The sequence below is a fragment of the Leptopilina heterotoma genome, unplaced genomic scaffold (genome assembly GCF_015476425.1).
Source record: "Leptopilina heterotoma isolate Lh14 unplaced genomic scaffold, ASM1547642v1 Lhet_103, whole genome shotgun sequence".
NCBI classification, from domain to species: Eukaryota; Metazoa; Arthropoda; class Insecta; order Hymenoptera; family Figitidae; genus Leptopilina; species Leptopilina heterotoma.
In genome coordinates, this window is record NW_025110818.1 from 578,493 (window position 1) to 601,310 (window position 22,818).

At 21.7% G+C, this 22,818-nt stretch overlaps 1 protein-coding gene across 2 annotated transcripts in view; it reads right to left on the bottom strand.

The window, feature by feature from the left end:
• Positions 1 to 829: 829 nt before the first annotated feature.
• Positions 830 to 22,818, bottom strand: part of LOC122501448 (insulin-like receptor) — a 141,177-nt gene continuing 119,188 nt past the window's right edge. For both annotated transcript variants that reach the window (XM_043610909.1, XM_043610919.1), the window contains 8 exons: positions 21,314 to 21,419; positions 14,520 to 15,911; positions 11,470 to 11,768; positions 10,741 to 11,214; positions 7,239 to 7,774; positions 4,518 to 5,013; positions 2,805 to 3,046; positions 830 to 2,492 (listed from right to left, as the gene is read on the bottom strand). In XM_043610909.1, coding sequence (XP_043466844.1) covers positions 1,817 to 2,492; positions 2,805 to 3,046; positions 4,518 to 5,013; positions 7,239 to 7,774; positions 10,741 to 11,214; positions 11,470 to 11,768; positions 14,520 to 15,911; positions 21,314 to 21,419 — 4,221 coding nt within the window. In that variant the 3' untranslated portion in view covers positions 830 to 1,816. The remainder of the gene's footprint in view (positions 2,493 to 2,804; positions 3,047 to 4,517; positions 5,014 to 7,238; positions 7,775 to 10,740; positions 11,215 to 11,469; positions 11,769 to 14,519; positions 15,912 to 21,313; positions 21,420 to 22,818) is intronic.

Here is a 22,818-nt window from a genome sequence, read left to right on the forward strand (position 1 = left end):
AATATTATAATTAAATTATTAATGATTCAATTAAATAATTATTTAACAATTATTATTATTCGTGTATATGTTTCTCATATACAATTTTTCAAATTTTACTCAACAATTTTTCATCTATTACACAAATCAAAAGTTAACAAGAAAATTTTAAAAATTATCCTTTAAATATTTAATAAGAAATAAATATTTAATTGTAAATTGTTTTAAAAAAATTCTAGTTCTTATATCAAAATACGGATAAATGGAAATTATTCCAAATAGTAAAATTTCAGACTAATTAAATTGTATGCTCGCATTATTCGATTACGTGAGTTTTGATAAAATGGTAATTAATTAACCAATTAATTAATTAATTTACAAATTTTGCCCGTAATTTTAACGTTTCTTTTTCTTTCATCATCATCAATCATTTTATTTACTCAATGGATTAAATTTTAATTATTAATTTAGATTGATAATTTTCTAATTAGTAATTAATAATTCGTAATCAATAAAATCAGTGAACAATCAAATATACCTATAATTATTTAATTAACCAAATTTGCGAAATTTAATTAATTAAATATTAATGAATATCAAGTATTAAATGAATATTAAAATATTAATTTAATACTGAATATTAAATTAATACTAAATATTAATTTGATACTACTTAAATATTATTTAAATATTAATATTTCATCGTTTTATTATTTTTGACGACGTAGTGATAAAATCATTATTATATATTAATATTTAATATTTAAATATTTGAATATTAAATGAATATGTATTAATTAAATTAATTAAATATTAATTTACTACTAAATATTAAAAATTAATATTTAATACTAAATTAACACTGAATATTAATTTGCTACTAATTATTATTTAAATACTAAATAATATTTAAATAATAAATTACTCGATTGATCAGCTGATTACTCGATTCAATAAAATATCAACAAATGAGTAATTTTAATTAATTTTTGTCTTTCGCAAAGTAAAAAAAAAAATGTTAACGAATTTTTCTTTAATTCTTCGATCGTTGACGACATTTCAGTTAAAACTTTCAAACAGATGGATTGTCAATTGAAATAATCACCATTTTTTGAATTTATAAACGCTTGTTTTTCTTTTTTTGTTATTCATTCATTCATTCATTTTTTTTCTCATTTTCATATGAACAATTCGAGCGACGAGTATCGCGTCTTGGGAAGCCGGAGATGTATTTTCAGTTAATATTTCTTTACTTTTTTATATTACAATTAATCAAGTTCAATCTTTGATATTGACTTAAATACTAGATAGGTCAAGATGGTTTGCCACGACATGCATTTTATAATACTGTCCACTTTTTTGTGATAATAAAAAAATTCTATTTGGTACGAGTTTTTTTTCGCGATTATAATTTACTCGCAATTTTTTTTTGTGGACACGCATCGCGAGATAAAAAAGAATCTGTACATACGCAGCAAAAAGTTTTCTGTTTTTTTATCTCTACAATCAGGGGAGACGGAATTCAGACGCATTTTTTTCTACACCCGTTTAAGGAATAAGGAATATCGAATCTTTTTTTATAATAAATCGAAATATTCGATTATCGCTTTTACAATTACAGTCTAAAAGTGTAAAATTTACCTTAGAGATTTTTTTTAAGATTATAGTGTTATATCTTTAAAAAAAACTTTCATTCTCTGTTTTATGTAAAAAAAAAGGAAAACAATGAAAGAATTTATCCCCTATACACGGAAAAGTATTTTAAGGAGGGATTTCAGTTTTTTCGTATATAAAAATTGCCCTGTGACTGTGGGCAATTTTGTGAGAAAAAAATAAACTACGTGGTCGCGTTACCAATATAACCGTTATTTAGTGTTTCGTTACGATTTCTATAATCCGATTGACGCTTTTTCTCCTTATCATTATTATCATTTGTCTCAATATCAATTGTATTTAATGACGAAAAATTCATGCGCAATGGTCCTTTATCAATTTTTGTATTTAATTGAATAATTTCGGGACTACGATTTTCATAATCGGGATCGGCGCGCGATGTTTTCGATGGACTTGGACTATCGATAAATGATTTTTGAGCTGAATTTTGTGGACTCACAGACTTTGCCAATGACGATTCACCGCTCATACTGTCGCGCGATAAACTTTTATTTTGTGCGTACGGTGAATTTTTAACTGATTTCACACTATCTTCAGCGAATGGTAAATTTAATGTATCTTTACTTGATATTTCATTAGATTCAACGGAAACCCCATCGAAATCATCGAAACCAGCTTTTTGCGGCACTTTCGATGTATTATAATCGTGAAAATTTGAAAATTTCGAACCATTACTATAAAGATCCAATGCATATCTTGGCGATGAATTTCTCTTCAAACTGAGTGGCATAAAATCAGCAAAATCACCAAAATCCCCAAAATCTTGACGTAGAGGTGAATCCTCGCCATCAATTATTTCCTCCCCCTCTAATATCTCTTTGAGTATCTCTTTGATGTCTCTGTAAAAATGTTTTTCATTTCTTTCACTTTTCCTTTTTTTGTTTAAATATACTTTTACTTTGAAATTACAATCAATTAAATTTACAATTTTACTCTTATTTTATTTTTTTTTACACAAACAATGCAACATTTTCTGCTAAAATATGTTTTTAGAAAATGTCAACTTTATTCGTTTAATAGAAAAAAATATTGGCTGCAATTTTATGTGTATAATAGCCAATAATAGAAAATATGAAAAAAAATTCTAGTAGGAAAAATAAAAAAAATGAAATAAAATTAAAAAAATTTAAGAAAATAATGACAAGACTTACTCTTCGGTGTATGAGGAGACGGAAGCGTTGTGAGCCACAGCATCAGCTCCTTCTGGTGAATGAAAAAAGCTAACGTCATGAAAATCCTCGTCCGTAAAGTATAAAAAAACTTTGACAATATCAATAAATGTGGGCCTGCCATTCGATTTGTAGCACCAAGTTCTTCTCATTAATTGATAAAGGAATTTCGGACAATTTTCCGGCTTCTCCATTACTCCACCATCAATTACATAACGCAAAGTCTGTAAAATAAATCAAAATTTATTTTTTTGCATTTAAATATTTTTAAAAAAATTAAAAAATTAATTTAAAAAAATCTTCAACATTATTTAATTAAAATAAAAAAATTAGAAATTGACCTCCAGTTGATTTTAATTATCTAAAATTAAATTTTTTCCAAAGAATTTTATTTTAAAATAGAAATTAATTTCTACATTTCCCAAATTTGTTGACTTTGAAATTTGAATTTCATTGAATCTTTTTGAAGAATTTCTTTCAAGTTTTGAAAATAATCATATTTGTTAATAATTATTAAATTTTATTAAAATTTTTGAAAATTATTGAATATATTAAAAAAATTTTATAAAATTATTAACAATATTTGAATCCTCACGAAGAATTTCTTCAATTATTTGAAAATAATCGATTTTGTTTTCAATTCTTTTGAACAATTTTATTGGAGTTTTCGTAAATAATTAAATTCTCATAAAGAACTTTTTTAATTTTTTTTTAATAATGTCGTTTTTCTAACTATTTTAATTGAAAATTTTGAATGTAATTGGTTTTTACGAATAATTTGTTTCAAATTTATAAAAATAATCGTATTTGGTAATAACGATAATTAAATATTTGATTATTGAAATTTATTAAAAACTAGCAATTTTCTAAACTAAAAAATGTTATATTGTCAAGAATTTTAATATAAATTCAATTATTTTAAACAATTTTGATAAAATTCTTTTAAAAAAATCATTATTTTCAAAATTTTTAACAAAATTCCTTCAAAAAAATCAAATATTTTCAAAAATTCAGATAAAATTCTTCGAAACAATTCAATTATTTTTATAAATAAGAAAATTCTTCGCAAGAATTAAAATATTTTTATAAATAATAAAATTCTTCTGAGAAATTCAATTATTTTCAACACAATTTTGATAAAATTTCTAGGAAAAAATGCAATTATACTTATAACAATTTTAATAAAATTTCTCTAACAGATTCGAATATTTTTAATTTTTTTAATTCAAGTCTTGAAATAATTGAATTGCTTCTAGAATTTGATCAAAGTTTTAAAAATAATTGAATTTTCCAAAGAATTTTATTAAAATTTTTAAAAAAAATGATTCAATTGTTTCGAAGAATTTTAATAAAATGTTTGTAAAAAATTTAAAATCTGATATTACTCAAAAATTAAAATTAAGATTTGAAAACAAAAATTTTGTAATTTGCATAATAATAATAAATCGTATATCACGTTTCGCACGGGTATAATTACGATAATTATAATTATTATGATAATTGCAATAAAAATTGTAATAATTACAGTTACAATAAAAATTGTAATAAGTATAATAACAATAAAAATTGTAATAACTACAATTACACTAATAATTATAATAAATCTGCAGTAATTATAATAAATTATGACAAAGAAAAAGAAAATTGTCTCGCATTGAAATAAATACTGTACTTTTTTTGGAACAATTAAAATACCTGATCGTTGGATAAACCTTGATAGGGTTGTAAAGCGAGTGTAACCATTTCCCATAGAACAACACCATAACTCCAAACGTCCGAGAAACTGGTAAAAACACCATCCTTTAAACTCTCGGGCGCCATCCATCTGACTGGTAAAAGACCCTTTGTACCCTTACGATAATAATCGGTCTCATAAATATCACGTGTCATTCCAAAATCGCCAATTTTCACTGTTAAATCTTCAGCAACCATACAATTGCGCGCCGCTAAATCGCGATGAACAAATTTTTTAGCTGAAAGATATGCCATTCCATCGGCAATTTCCACTGCCATTCGTAAAATTCTCTTCAATGTCGGTGGCTTTACGGTTGGATCTTCACACGCATCGGGTCGATGATTTCTCAAATATTCCTTTAAATCGCCATTAACCATTAGCTCCATAACGACCCACGTTGGTAGACCGCGCGAAACGACTCCCAATAATTTCACAACGTGATGAGTATTAAAGGCTCTGCGGAAACGAATTTTTTGCACATTAATATGTAGAATAATATTATCAAAATAATAATTATACAAAATTATATAAATTGAAAATTTTTCAATTTTTAGAAAATAAAGGAAAAAATTGTAATTAAAAAAATGTACTCTATTATTTTTCCTTGGAATTAAAGATTTTCAAAAATTTTAAATTCAAACCTTTTGAAATTCAATAACCTATAAAAAAAATAATTATAAAACATGAAGATAATCGAGTAATAAAATCAATATTTTATATTACAAGATTATTGTTACTGTAACTTCTTCAAAATTACTTAACCATTTCAATTCAATTATTACTTTCTAGAATTTTTAACTAAATTTCTTCTTTAAATGAATTATTTTTAATAATTTTTCAAAAAGTTCTTTGAGAATTTTCAAATTCATTTGTTTACAATTCAATTTTACGAAATTTCATCGACTATTCGAAAATTCTTCAATTGTATATTAGAATAAAAAAACTTCAAATAATTTCAAAAAAAAAAAATTAGATTAAACAAAAACATTAATTCTACAGAATTGTTAATTAAAAATATGAAAAATTCAAATTTTCAAAGATTTTAATTTAAAAACTTTTCAAAATTATTTCTAAAAATCCACGCTTAGAATTCTTTTTCTATTCAATTATTATCTAAAATTTTAAGTGAAATCAATTTTTATTAGAAAATTCTCTGAGAATTCGATTATTTAATTAGAAAAATAAATATTTTTTGAAATAATTGAATGTTTCTTAAAATTGAATTCTCATCAAGAATTTTATCAACAAATTTTTAAATAATTCAATTCTTTCGACGAATTTTAATAAAATTTTTAAAAATAATTACATTTTTCGAAAAATTTCTAAAGAAAATGTTATTCTATAGTTATAAAAATTATTGAATTATTACAAAGAATTTTATTAAATTTCCTAAAAATAATTGAATTTCTGGAAAGAATTTTGATATTTATCAAGATAATTGAATTTTTTTTATGAATTTTAATAAAATTTTTAAGAATAATCAATTACATTTTTGGAAAAATAATTAAAATTCTGCGATGAGTTTTATTATTTATAAAAAATTGAAAATAATTGAATTCCTTATAAAAATTTTATTAATTGTGAAAATAATTGAATTTCTGTAAAATATTTTATTATTTATGAAAATAATTGAATTCTTGCGAAGAATTTTATTAAATTTCCTGAAAATAATTGAATTTCTGGAGAGAATTTTGATATTTATCAAGATAATTGAATTTTTTCGATGAATTTTAATAAAATTTTTAAGAATAATTACATTTTTCGAGAAATAATTGAAATTCTGCGATGAGTTTTATTATTTATGAAAAATTGAAAATAATTGAATTCCTTAAAAGTATTTTATTATTTGTAAAAATAATTGAATCTCTGTAAAATATTTTATTATTTATGAAAATAATTAAATTCTTTGCAAAGAAATTTATAAAAAAAATTTATTAATTGAATTCCTGTGAATGTTTTATTATTTTCAAAAATAACTAAATGTTTTCGCAGAATTTTATCAAATTTTATTTTAAATAATTGAATTCTTTTGGAAAATTTTATTAAAATTAGATATTGAAAATCATTGAATTAAAGCAAATTTTTTAAAATATTTGAAATTTTGCCAAGAATTATATTAAAATTTTTGAAAATAATTGAATTTCTGCAATCATTTGTAATTTCTCCAAAATTCCATTTTTTTTAGTGTTTTTAACTAAAATTCTTAGCTATAAATCGATTATTTTTAATAACTATTTAATAACTATTTATAAATATAGTAAACGCAACTTTTTAAAAATTCAATTAATTTTGAAATATTTAAGTAAAATTACTCATTAAATAATTTATTAGTAATAAATTTATGATAATTCTTCTCGAATTAAGTTTAGTTATTTGAAATAAAAAAATAATATTTTAATATTATCAACGATTTAAAATTTTAAAAAAATGTATAGGTAAATTTTTATAAATTTTTTCAAATTGTCCTGATGAAAAATAAAAATAAAACCAGATGATAAAAAAACATAAAATAAAAACATTTTAATTAAAAAGCTTGAGAATAAATTTGTAAATTTCCAAAAAGTTGCAAATAAAAATAAATGCGATTAAATTAAGAAGAACAGAAAGTCTTCTCCTCAAGATTGATTGAAAATCAAGAGTCAATTCTTTTCTCTCTAAATTAAGAAAAAAATAAAACTTACTTCATTACTGAGGCTTCATTAAGGAATTCAATGCGCTCTCGATCGGTTGCTTTATCATTGACAGTCTTAATAGCACAGCGAACCTCATGCTTTCCTTTAACAACATCAAATGCTATTCCTTCGTGTACCATTCCAAATGATCCATTACCAATTGGTTTATTTACGTGTAATTCAACTTTCTCACGTGCAATTTCCCATTCATCAGGAATGTAAACAGTGCTCACGTATTCAGGATTAACAGTTGCAATTAATCTCATACTAGGAACGTTGCGCATTTTTCTCTTACACGCATAAACCGAACATCCTGATAGACTCATTATAACAATTATAAATATAATCCAAAATATTATCCAAAATTTCCCATAACTATTGTATTCATTAATATAGACAATTTTCTCATGCGTATAATTTCCATAGCCAGCTAAACTCACTGCACGCGCTTTTATTGTATAATTTCCGGCAGGTAAATCCTTCAGTGTATAAAATTTATTTCGAATAAAGTCTTTTCTCGTTAAACAAATTGTCGTTGGTTTTATCTGTGAACAAAAATTTAATGTTTAAAAATAGAAACTTTTTAAATTGGAATTTTTTTCTGGTAAATTATTTAATAATATAAATAATAATCGCAGAGTTCGAACCAGTGAAAGTATTTAAAAATACGGACTTTACGAACCAAAAATGAAAATTTACGGACCAATGACAAAAATATAATCAGTCCGAGTCAAAAAAGAGAACATTTTACTTAAAACAACAAATTAAATTTTTCATAACTATAAAACATGAAGATATCGATAACTCCGAGTCTTCGACTCGGAGCGATCGATTTCTTCGTGTTTTATAATATATAAAGACGACCGAGTGATAAAATCATTATCAATTCAATTATTATTTTCAAGAATTTTTAACTAAAATTCTTCTTTAAATCGATTATTTTTAATAATTTTCGAAAAACCTCTTTGATAATTTTCAAATCCATTTGTTTACAATATTTTATTTTACGAAATTCCAATTATTCGTAAATTCTTCAATTAAATATATATTAGAAAATAAAAACTCCAAATAATATAAAAAAATTCAATTATTTCTAAAAATTCACGATATATTGCTTTTAATATTCAATTATTATGTAAAATTTTAACAGAAATTCATTTTTAATTCAATTTTTATTATAAAATTCTACTAGAATTTGAAAAAAGCAAATAAATAATTTATTGAATAATTAAATGCTTCTTAAAATTCAATTCCGATAAAGAATTTAATCAACAAATTTTCAAATAATTGAATTCTTTCGATGAATTTTAAAACAATTTTTAAGAATAATTACTCATGTTTTATTATTTGTGAAAATAATTGAATCCCTAAGAAGAATTTTATTATTTTTTTCCAAAATTAAATTTTTTTCTTGTTTTTAACTAAAATTCTTCTATAAATGCATTATTTTTAATAATTTTTGAAAAAGTTCTTGGAGAATTTTCAAATTTATTTGTATACTATTCAATTTTCCAAAATTTCAATTATTCGTAAATTCTTCGATTAAATATATATTAGAAAATAAAAAATTGAAATAATTTAAAAAAAAATCCGCAATTAAACTTTTTCAACAAAATTAATTACACTTTAGTTAAAAATATGAAAAATTCAGATTTTCAAAGATTTTAATTTGAAACCTTTTCAAAATTCAATTATTTCTAAAAATTCACGATTTAATGCTTTTAATATTCAATTATAATATAAAATTTTAACTGAAATCCATTTTTAAATCAATTTTAATAAAATTTTTAAGAATAATTACATTCTTTGAGGAGTTCGATTAAAATTGTATTAAAAATAATTGAAATTCTGAAATCATTTTTATTATTTATGAAAATAATTGAATTTCCAAAAAGAAATTTTATTATTTACGATAATAATTGAATCCCTGTAAAAATTTTATTATTTATGAAAATAATTGAATAATTGCGAAAAAATTTATAAAAAATTTTGTAAATAATTGGGATTCCTGTGAAATTTTTATTATTTTAGGAAATTAATTGAAGGTTTGCGTAGAATTTTAATTAAATTTTGAGGGAAATTTTTGAAAATAATTGAAATTTTGCCATGAATTTTAGTTAAAATTTTTTAAATAATTAAATTTCGAAAGGTTTTACATTGAAAGTATTTTGAAATTCTTATTCCTGTTGGACAAATAAATAAAAATAAGTATTCAAATATTTCTTGAAGAAAAATTAATGAATTTTGAAAAATTTATTTTAGAAATTCTGAAAAAATGAGATTTTTAAAAAATTGTAATTAAAATTTTTTAAAAGTAGTTGAATTCCCGAAAATAAATTTCCAAAAATTGGAAAAATAGGTAATTTTCTCAAATTTCATTAAAATAAATTTTATATTTCAAAAAATTTTATGTTCTCACTTTAAAAGAACTATTTATAAATATTATATTTTTTGAAGAATTGTAACTAAAAGTTTGGAAAATAATTAAATTTTATGAAAATATTTGTATTTAAAAAATTCAGTTCTCATTGAATTCTAATAAGAATTGATTTAAAAATGAAATTCAGTTAAAATTTTGAAAAATAATTGAATATTAGAAGCATTATAACACGAATTTTAAGAAATAATTAAATTTTAAAAAGTTTTTAAATTGAAGTCTTTTTAACGTTTTAATCGTGGTAAAAGTATAATAATATTTTAATGTTTATTCAAAAAAAATTTTGTTAAAAGAACTTCTTTTTGTTTAAATTAAGAGAATTCCTGTGGTTTAAAAAAAAATTCTTTTCGTTTAAAAGAATTCCTCTGGATTTAAAAATTCTTTGTGTTTATGAAAAATATTTTTGTATAAAAAAACTTCTATTACTTTGAAAAAATTCTTTTAACATACTGAAATTCTTCTGCATTAAAAGAATTCTTTCTGTTCAAAAAATTATTTTCTTCTAAAAGAATTCCTTTAGTTCAAAAAAATACTTAGTGTTTAAAACAATTTTTCAAAATTCTTTTTGAATTAAAAGAATTATTTCTGTTTAAAAAAATCCTTTTGGATTAAAAGAATTCTTTCTGTTTAAACAAATCTTTTTGGATTAAAAGAATTCTTTCTGTTGAAAAGAATTTTTTTGATCCGAAAGAATTCTTTTGGTTTAAACAAATTCTTTTTGTTTCAAAAAAGCTCTTTTAATTAATTTAAAATTTTTCTTTTGTATAAAAAAAATTCTGTTGGTTTAAAAAAAACTCTTTTGATTTCAAGAATTTTTTTTAATCCATAGAAAAAAAATATTACAAAATGATATATAAAAATATCATTTTGTTCTAAAAGAAGTCCTTTGGTTCAAAAAAGTTCCAAAAGAACTCTTTTAATTAATTTGAAATTTTCTTCTTGTATAAAAAAAATACTATTGGTTTAAAAAAACTTTTTCGGCTTAAAAAAATCTTTTTTGGAGTTTCAAAAAATGAATTTCTCGCTTTGTAAAATTAAAGAATAAAAATGTAAATAAAGAAAAAATTGACGTACGTTTTGTATATCGCGATTTTTGTATTCAATTTGATAGGTGACGATGAGACCGTTTGGTTTTTGTGGCTCGTCCCATTCGAGTTTGACTTCGGGCGATGGAAGACTTGCATTGTCTTTGTTTGTCGTTGAAGTTACTTTAAAACTGTCCGCTGGAATATCATCAGCGCAATCCAGTGCCATTGTTCGATAAGTCTTCATACTTTTTGTTGAACAATAATCATTTATTGATCTGTCGTTTGATGTTATTTCACGGCAGGCTTGAATTTCAATATTGTAGACTGTGAAATGCCGAAGACCATTTATAACAAATGTAATAGGACCAGTGGTATAATTTGTCGTTGGAATTCTCCTCTCGAATTTCAGAATTTTTCCATCCTCCATTGCATCGGACGGAATTGGTTCCTCCTTTAAAATTGTGTAATTTTTTATATTCCCATCTTTCGACGATTTCTTTTTTTGTCCCGCGTCCTTGTCCTTATGTGAATAAAACAAAAATATTATTCAATAAATTAATAAATATTCGTGCATAATTAAATATTAGTAAATTAATTTTTCATTTATTATTCATATAGTAAATATATTAATAAATAAATAAATATAAAAAATAATTATCATTAGAATCGAAAATCTCGATTAGATTATTTATTGGAGAATTTTGTTGAATTTTAAATTAAATAAAAGAATGAAATAATGAGAATGATTGGAAAAATAAATTCCTAAAAAAAATACCTTAGTTTCGCTGGAAATGTCGCGTTTTTGGAATGAAATTTCTTCAGTCATTGTTCCGGTGACGTCTCGTCGTCTACGTGATGTTGGCCTCTTGACATAAACCTGATTATGAAGGGCATCTTCAAATGCAATGGAACTGGTGGCATCTTTTTCGCGTGTCGAAGAATCAACTTCGCTACTTGAACAATCGCAGGTATCGGCATCCGGTTTAGTGACACTTTGTTTATCAGCCTCGACTTTTTTATTCTCCTCATCTATCAATACTGCCTTCGCTGGTCTTTTCTCAGGTGCCGATAGTGCTGGAAAACAAATTATTTTCTCCGTCAGTCAATTAGAATATAAAAACTACGAAAAAAAGGGAAAAAGAAAAGAAAGGAAACAACGGAAAAAAGAAAAGAAAATACTTCAATTTCATTTAATTTTCGAATCATTTCCTGCAAATTACTAAAATATTTAATTTACAGAAAAATTGTAGTTAAAAATTTGAGAAAACTCGAAAAAACAAATTGAATAATATTACAAAAGAATTATTTTTAGAATTAAATATTATTATTTTAGAAATAATAATTCAATTTCAAAAGGTTTTAAAATAAAATTTTTGAAAATTTAAGTTTGATTAACTTTAATTAAAAATTTTATTTCCAATTTCTTTGAAATTATTAAATTTGAAAAAAAATTAATTAATTACTAATTTCAATTCTTTGAAATTAGTAAGATTTTTTAAATATAAATTATTTAATTAAGAAACTTTCAAATAATCGAAATTTAAATTGAATTGAAAACAATTGAATTTTAGACAAATTTTAAGTGAATTTAGTTTTTTGAAAAATTTCTATTCAAATTTTTCTATTATTTACAAAATTTTCGTATATAATTATTAAATTAAACTTTTGAATAATGAAAATTTCAATTGAATTAAAATAAATTATTTCTTTATTAAATCCAATAATTAAATTCTTGAAGCAATTTCTCAAAATAATGCAAAAAATCATTTTTCTTAGAGAAAAATTGAATTAATCGAATATTATTGAATTATTTTCAATACAAATTTTTTTTTAAATAATTGACATTTTTCCAGAATTTTATTACAATTTTGGAAAATAATTAAATTCTTTTGGAGAAATTTTATAAAAATTCTACTGAAAATAATTGAATTCTTACAAAAAATGTTAATCAAAACTGTTGAGAATAAATTGAATTCATTCGAAAAATATTATAACAATTTTTATGAAAATAATTTAACACTGTCGAGAAATTTTATTCAAATTGTATTTGAAAATAATTGAATTCCTGGGAAGAATTTTATTATTTATAAAAATAATTTAATTCTTGCTACAAATTTTACTATTTATAAAAATAATTAAATTAATTTTATTATTGAATTTCATTCAAACTTTTTTGGAAATAATTGAATTCCTACGTAGAATTTTTTAAAAATATTTCAAAATAATTGGATTTCTGCGAAAGATTCTATTAATTATGAAATAAATCAATTTCTTACTAAAAATATTGTTATTTTTGAAAATAATTATATTTCTGCGTAGAATTTTATTGAATTTTTTAAAAATAATAATTAATTCGTACGACAAATTTTATTAAAATTTTTAAAAATAATTAAATTTCTGATCAGAATTTTATTGTTTCTTTAAAAAAGTTGAATTTTTGCGAAAAATTTTATTCAACTTTACGAATATTTTTGTTAAAAAATTGTATTGTATGTATTTTATTCCAATTTTTTTTGTTGGAAAATTTTAAATTATTCGCAGAACTTTATTCCAATTTTTGAAAATTATTGAATTTCTTTCAAAAATTTCATAAAATTTGTACAAAAAAGAATTGAATTCGTGCGAAGAAAATCATTATTTATGAAAATAATTGAATTTTTTGAGAATAATTTTATTATTTAAAAAAATTATTGAATTCTTGCAAATATTTTATTACAATTTTTGAAAATAATAATTAAATTCATTCAAGAAATTTAATTAAAATATTGAAAAAAGTAAATTAAAATAATAAATTTAATTGAAAATTTTAAATGTAATTGAATTTAACGAAGAATTTCTTTTAAGTTTATAAAATAATTTTGTTCGTTCGTAATTGTAATTAAAAATTTAATTATTGAATTTTATACAAATTTTTTTGTGTGAAATAATTGAATTCCTGGAAAGAATTTTCTTGAAATATTTCAAAATAATTGAATTTCTGCGAAGAATTTCATTATTTATGAAAATAATTAATTTCTTACTAAAAGTATTATTATGTTTGAAAATAATTAAATTTCTGTGAAAAATTTTACTGAATTTTTTAAAAATAATTAATTCTTTCTACGAATTTTATTAAAATTTTTGAAAATAATTGAATTTTTGAGAAGAATTTTAATATTTACAAAAATAATGAAATTTTATTACAATTTTTAAAAATAATTGAATTCCCTTCAGAAATTTTATAAAAAATTGTACTGAAAATAATTGAATTCATGCGAAGGAAATTATTATTTATGAAAATTATTGAATTCTTATAAAACATTTTATTACCACTTTTGAAAATAATTGACTTCTTTATTAGAATTTTTTTAAATAATTGAATCCTTTTCAGAAATTTGAGTAAAATTATATAGAAAATAATTCAATGTCTGAGAAGAATTTTCCTAATTTCAAAAATAATTGTATTGTAGCGAAAAATTAAAAAATTTTTGAACATAATTGAATTGCTTCTGGAATTTGATTAAAGTTTTAAAAATAATTGAATTCCTCCAAAGAATTTCATTAAAATTAAAAAAAAAATAATTCAATTGTTTCGAAGAATTTTAATAAAATTTTTTAAAATAAATAATACCTAATAATAATAAATTTCTTTCTTTTAATAATAATAATAATAATTAGTTATAGGTGAAATTTTTTTTGACATTTTTTTATTTTCAAATTTTGAAAATAAAAAATAGTTATTTGCAAAATAGTAATAAATTGAATCCCGCGTTTCACGCGTCAGTTAATTATAATTATTAATCATAATTAACATTTTTAACTCTAAATTTATTTTTAACAACTTACGTTCTTCGCAATAATTCCGTTGTTCCAGAAAAAGCGAATCGTCAGGTTCATATCGACCGACAATACGATAATGAGTCAAATTTCCATTCCTCTCAGCTGGTGGATGCCAAGTCATAATCAAAACATCGCTGTCATTGCTGTACGTCGATAATTTTTGCGGTACACTAGGAGCGCCTGGTAGTGTCGTAAAATACGTAATTTCACTCTGCGCACCCGAACGTTCAGTCGCAATCGTATAAGTCTTGATATAAAACGCATACTGCGTGTACGGTTTCAATTTAGTGAGAATATGCGTCAAAAATTCAACAACTTCCGTATTATTTTTAAAGCCATGCGAATATGATTCAGTTGGTGAGACGTCGTCGACCTTCCATCCATCGCCACCGCAAGCATCACGTCCATCGTACATGGTGACATTTTGAAATGGTGCCTCAATAAAATACACCACATAGCCCAATAGCGATCGTGGATCATGATGTTCAAAAGGCGCCCATATTATCAGCGCCGCATTTGATCCCTTCTTATCGATCTTCACCTCAAGCAATGTCACATTGCAGGCATTTTTATCTCCATTACTATTCGGCGCAACCTCCACCTCAGTGAATGGCTCCAATTGCGCAACTTCCCTCAGTTTCTCAATTTTTTGCAAACACAGCTTTGGATTAAAGTGAAAAAACACTTTTCCCGGTCGACTATTTTTATAGAGAATTTTAATTGTCTTATTTGCACTCCAATCCCATAGTTCCTGTAAATTTTGATTATCAAGAACAATCAATGATTTCTCATTATTATCAACGTAATTGCCACGAATTATTTTTAGATTCTTGAGAAAATTGAGGGAAATCAATGGGAAACTTCGCACGACTTTTAAATAACCGTCAATTTCTTCGATCATACTGAGACTGTCCTCCATTTCTTTGACGATATTTTTACCGCCACGAATTTGTATTTCCAAACTTCCTGTTATGTGTGTACAACCGCGAAGTCTTTGCGCTGATGCAATACTGTCAATATTTGCCCCACCGCATTCCTTTTGACAGGGACCATTACATTTTTTGCATGTTGTCAAATTATTTGATGATTCGTCATCCATATAGCCAACGGGACAATCCATACGGCAAACATTTTGAAATGGTTTATATGGATAGTCCTTGTGAATGTTTAATGCCTCGCGTGGTTTCTTCATAGCTCGACATTCATTTTCAGTGATACATTTGTAATTCATGAATGCGTAGGTGGATTCAGGACAACGATCTACACACGTATTTCCAATCATGACATTTCTGCAAACTGTACAATTACTGGCAGTTGGTCCAGAACAACCGCCGAGACATGATCGATTACAGCATTCGCCGTTTGACGTGCACGTTCCTCCTTCGCATGTGTCACAGGCTGGAACAAAAAAAAGAGAGAGAGAGAGATGAATGAAAATTAATCATTTCCAAAATTAATATTTTTTTCTTTTATTTTTAAATAAAGACAATGAAACAAATAAAGAAAGAAACGAATAAATTAACATACAAGTAAATTAACAAACAAATAAATTAACAGACAAATTAATAAACAAATAAATTAATAAATAAATTAACAAACAAATAAATTAATAAATAAATTAACAGACAAATTAATAAACTAAATTAATAAATAAATTAACAAACAAATAAATTAATAAACAAAAAAATTAACAAATAAATTTGCAAACAAATAAATTAACAAATAAATAAATATCAGGGTTGCCAAAGGTCAGGCAAGTCAGAGAATTCAGGGAAAAGTCAGGGATTTTTAGTAAAAATACTGTAAAAAATTGAATTCTTAAAATTCACGAAAAAACTCTGAATTTTTATGTTTTTTTTTTGCTTGCCTCGTAAACTGTGAAATTACCACGAATTTTAATAATACAAAACCTTCAATTTTTTCTATTTTTGACAATAATTTCTTTTTTAATAATTTAATTTTCCAAGAACTATCATAAAATGATAACTTATAAATTATTTAATGAATAATTTTTACAATTTTCATAAATACTAGACTGAGAGAAGAATTTTTGGTTAAAAATACTAAAAAAAATTGAATTTTGGAAAAGTTACAAATGATTCCAGAAATTCAATTATTTCCAAAAGTTATAAAAATTCTTCGCAGAATTTCAATTATGTTCAAAAATTAAAAAAAAAAAAATTCTCGTCAAAATTTCAATTATCTTTATAAATAATAAAATTCTTCTCCAAAATTCAATTATTTTCAAGAGTAATAAAATTCTTGTCAAAATTTCACAGGAATTAAATTATTATTTACAAAATTTTTATAAATAATAAAATTCTTCACAGAAATTCAGTTATTTTTATAAACTTGAATAAAATTTTTTTAAAGAATGAAATTATTTTCAAAATTAATGAAATTCTTCGTAAAAATTCAATTATGTTCAAAAATTAAAAAAAATTTTTGTCAAAATTTCAAGTATCTTTATAAATAATAAAATTCTTCTACGAAATTCAATCAATTTAGTAAATTTTTAATAAAATTCTTGGCAAAATTTTAATTATTTTCATAAATAATAAAACTCATCGCAGGATTTTAATTATTTTTTGTGCAATTTTAATCGAATTTCTCGAAAAATGTAATTATTCTTAAAAATTTTATTAAAATTTGTCAAAAGAATTCAATTATTTAAAAATTTGTTGATAAAATTCTTTATGAGAATTCAATTTTAACAAACATTCAGTTATTCAATAAATTATTTATTTTTTAATTTAAACAATTTAATTCTTCTAAAGTTTTCTAATAAAAATTCATTTACAAATGAATTACTGAATAATTGATTTATTATTTATAAAAATAATTGAATTCTTGCAACGAATTTTATTATGTACATATTTTTTTTAAATAATTAAATTTTTTTTGAGAAATTTTACTAATAATATAAATTAAAAAGCAAATGGTAAATAATTGATTTATATACACAAAGAAATACAAAATAAGTTGATAATTTTTTTCCTCTTGGAAAAAAATTAATTTTGAAATTTAAATAATTAAAAAATTTTTTTTCAAATTAGAATAAGTTGTATTAAATTACAAAAATTCTCCAATGATATTTTTAGTTTAAACTACTTTTTTCTAAATTACAATAAATTTCTGTTTCTTATTTCTTTTAGTCAAAATAAACAACGGATTTAAAATTTTTCAAAGAAACAAAAAGAAAGAATGTAATCCCATATCGGTTGAAATTTAAATAAATTAAATTCTCTCTTTAATTCAAAGACAAATTTCCAGTTCAAATTCTTTCCATGAAACGATATTTTGTATTCTTATGAGGATTTCCGGTGAATTTAAAATAAACTTGAAAAAGAAGAAAATTAAAAAAGCAATAAATTTAGGAAAAAAAATTCTCTCACGAAAAAAATTAATTTTTGTATTCTGTGGAATATTTATTCAACAAAAATTTAGTATTTACTATTAAAAAAATTAATAATTAAAGAAATATTATCTATATTTTGAAAATTACAATTGGGAAATTTTTATAATTATTTATTTTTTTACTGAAATAAATATTGTGTTTTTTCTGTCGCAATAAATTTTATTTAGAAAAAAAAAAGAAATTTTAAAGAAGAAAAAAAGTTACAAATTTTTTTAGAAAAATTACAAAAATTGTAAAATGTAACGAAATTGATACAATATTATATATTTTTCTACAGAAATAAATTTCTTTAATAAAAATAAAAAATAAATAAAAAAGAAGCAATAAAAGAAATTATTTTCTATTTTTTATGAAAATAAATTTTGTTTAAAAAAATACAAAAATTCCAAATCAAAAAAAAAAGTGATACAATTTTTTCTCCATTTTCAATTGCAATAAATTTTGTTGTTTTTCAAAAAAATGCATAAATTGTAAAATGGAACAAAAATAATAATTTTCTATTTTTTTTTTTAAACAAATTCACTGCAAATAACTGGTAACAAAACAACTCAATTATGTTTTAGTCAAAGCAATGGCGATGACATCCGGAATCAGTTACATTGTTTTGATAAACCGGCTTATCGTTTTATTATGACACTGAAGGTCAGTTAAAAAAAATAATAAAACAAACCAAAAAGAAATTTTATCAAATCAATTAAATTCGAGTAAAGTGAAAAATTAATTTTCCAAATTGTCAAAAAAAAGGGTCAATGGTAATTTGAATAAAAAATTTTAATTTTGAAATTATACAAAAATTTAAAAAAAAAAATTTTTGCAATAAATATGAGAATCATAATAATAAATTGTAATAAATATAAAAAACAAAATTATAAATTGTAGATAATAAATATAAAAAACAAAATAATAAATTGTAAGAAATAAATATAAAAATCAAAATAATAAATTGTAATTAATATAAAAAATTAAATTAAAAGCAGAAAAAGAAATAAATTCCGTATAAAACAAAACCAAGAAATTAAAAAAAAATCAAAATAAGAATACAAACGAAAATTCAAAAAATACAAATTAAAATACACAAGAGTACCAAAAATAGAAAAAATACAAATAAAAATGCACAAAAGTATAAAAAAACTAAAAATATAAATAAAAATCCACAAAAGAATAAAAAATACAAAAAATAGATGAAATACAAAAGTATTAAAAATAGAAAAAAAATACACATAAGTATAAAAAATGCAAAAAATAGATAAAATACAAAAAAAAGATAAAATGCAACAAAAATACACGTATTACAAATAAAAATACAAAAAAATAAAAATGTAAATTCATAAATAAATTAAATTTAAAAAAAATAAAATTTATTTAAATAAAATAAAAAAATACAAATGGAAATTTACGAAACCAAAAAAAAAGTGAAAAAATGGTTATCTATAATATTGGATTTAAAGTGGGAAAAATATTGTCGATTGAAGTTTGTAAATGATATATCCTTTGCTTGTAATTGAAAGCGTTGTTTGAATTGTAATCGAATTCTGGTTCGTGCAAACATTTTTCGATCACTGAATACGTTATAGAGAGTTTATTCAGTTTATTCCTCTCTCTTTCTCTCTTGGACTCTCGTCGTCAATGATAACAACACGTATATTCGCCCTCGATAAAGCACAAAGATTAAAAGACAAGAATAAATCTAGTGGTAGTTCATTAATTCAAGCACCGTACGCTCTTTCTTCCCAAATATCATTCTCTGTTCCCAATAAATTTTCAAAGAAGAAATGCGACGCAGGCGAACAAAAAAAAAATCGCGTTATACACGTAAAAAATTATAAACTAAATAAAAAGTGATAATCATAAATAAATACAAAACAATAAATAAATGCAAAATAATAAAAAAATAAATGAATGCAACATATAGTTATATGTATATAGTTATATGTATTATTATCATTAGTTAGATAATTCATGCAATTTAGATTTAAGTTAGTTTTAATAAAAGGGCGTTCTCTTTTGTAAGCCCGTAAAAATTGTTAAATAAATAAATAAATAAATAAATAAATAATAAATAAATAAAAGCAATATAATAAATAAATAAATAAATTCAAAATAATATTATTAATAATAATAATAATAATAATAATAATAATAATAATAATAATAATAATAATAATAATAAAATAAATAAATTTAAAGGAATAATAAATAAATAAGTTCGAAATTAAGAAACAAAGAAAAAAAAATTCTGTATAGATAGAACGAAAACATAGAATATTAAAAAATTAAAATACAAATAAAATCAAAAGTGTACAAAGAAATAATAAATAAAAATACAAAATAACAATAATAATTAATTACAAAATAATAAAAAATACAAAAAAATAAAAAATATTTTCTGATACGTAGCAAAATTTTTTTTTAAAAAAGAAAGAATCCTAATAGTTTTCAACAGAAAGCAAATAAGATAATAAACAATTTATTAATTATTATTATTAATAATAATATTAATAATTATTATTAAAAAAACCTACGACATTTTTTTGTACTAATTATTACAATAATCAGAATTTGAAAATTAGTTAAGGGTATGTGGAATCAGCCAACTTCAATTAATACATGTATTAATATTCCCACCGGTTTTCTAAAAAAATATTTAATAAATCTTGACAAAATATAAGAAAAATAATATTTTATTTATTGAGGCATGGATCTCTAGTCCAATTAATACAAAAATTTGCTTTTAAATATTATTTTCCATTTAATAAAAAGTTTAATATTTTTTGAGAAAAAAAGACAATCAAATACAAATTAATATTGAAAAAAATGAATAAATTTATATTTTTCTATGTTAACATTCATTTTTTTCAATGGCAATTTGTATTCGATTGTCTTTTTTTCTCGAAAATTGTCAAAAAAATGAAAGTTTGAATAGAAAAATATAAATTTATTCATTTTTTTCAATATTAATTTGTATTTGATTGTCTTTTTTCTCAAAAAATATTAAACTTTTTATTAAATGGAAAATAATATTTAAAAGCAAATTTTTGTATTAATTGGACTAGAGATCCATGCCTCAATAAATAAAATATTATTTTTTTTATATTTTGTCAAGATTTATAAAATATTTTTTTAGAAAACCGGTGGGAATATTAATACATGTATTAATTGAAGTTGGCTGATTCCACATACCCTTAAAGTAATTCAATAGTTAAAAAAGATTTTCATTTTTTTTTTGCAGTAATTTAAAAAAAAAGACGCAGAGCTTAATTTTTGTTTAATTTTGAAAGAAAATAAGAGCAAAAAAAATTTAATGGAAATTTGAAATTTTGTTTTACATGAAAAAATTAAATATAAAATTATATTAAAAGTTTTTATTTAAAAAGAAACTTACTTTTTTGGCAGTGTTCTTTGTTCCAGCATAAATGCTCATTCTTGTTCGTCTCTCTTTTTGGGCAGTTCTTCTCACAAATTGGACAACCATTTCTCGGCTTGTTTCCCTGTAAGACGAAAAAAAAATAAATTATATTTTTTTTTCTTTTTGAAATATAGATAATTAACAAGAAATCGCAAAGAAAATATTTTTTATTAATTTTTTTTTTTGTAAAAAATAGTGTTTTTTTTTACTAAAAAACATTTTTTTGATAAAAAATGTTTAAATAAAAAAAAATTATTTGTTTGATAAACAAAAATATTTATTGTAATAAAAAAATATTTGTTTGGTAATAAGAAAAGATTTTTTGTAATAAGAAAAAATTTTTTAGTAATAAAAAAAATTCTTCTTACAATAAAAAACTTGAAACAAAAATTTAATTAATTTTAATAAAAATAAATAAAACAAATAAGTAAATAAATAAATAAGTATCTAAATAGTTATTTTATAAAAATTATTATTAAAGTTTTGAATGTAATTTAATCTGGAAATTATGGAAAAATTGCAATCTTTTGAAAAATTGTAATTAAAATTTTTTTCACAATAGGTAAAATAATTTAAAAAGATTATTTTCTAATTATTTGGAAATGTCAAATTTAATTGAAATAAATTTCATGATTTAAAGAACATTATTTATTTAGATACATATTTAAAAAATTATTTTTAAATATAATTGTACTTTTGAGGAATTTTATATTCAAATTTCGAAAATAATAATTGAATTTTGCAAAAATTTAGAATTGAAGTTATTAGGAGGATAAGAAAAAAAAATTGAAAAGCAATAAATCACTCACTATATTTCAAATCAGTACAAGAATAATTGCCAGTAATTTAAAGCAGAAACAAATGCAAATTTTCTTTTGAAAATCAATAAAAAAAAATTCAAAAATAAAAAATTCAAAACCCCAGTACAAAAAAAAAAACATTTCAATCACAATCTAAGTAAAATATTCTAATTTTAGAAAATATTTCCCATACACAAATATCTCAATACTGAAAAATAAAGTTATTTTTCAATGAAAGTTTACATCACTATATACCATTACTGATTAGATTGTGGCAAAAAAAGAAAAAAAATGAATGGTCAATTGAGTGAAGTTTGAATGAATGGAAAAAAATTAAGTTTGCAAGAAAGTGATTGAAACGAGAGAGAGAAAGAAAGAAAGAAAATATAGTCTTTAATGAATGGACATATACGTATATCGAGTCCAAAATAGGAATAATCCATCGTTGATATTTAGTTGGACCGGATTTACTCGGAATAACGGAAATCACATATGAATATATGGAAGTATAAATATAGTATGCGTATTATTTTACGTACGCATAAATACACATTTCATGTATACATATGTATATAAAGTGTATGGTAAATACTTGCAAAAAAAAATACACTCTCACGCACCTGTAATTCTACCTTCTCTGATTCTTCTTCCATTGAAACTTCCCTCAATCACGTTTCATTT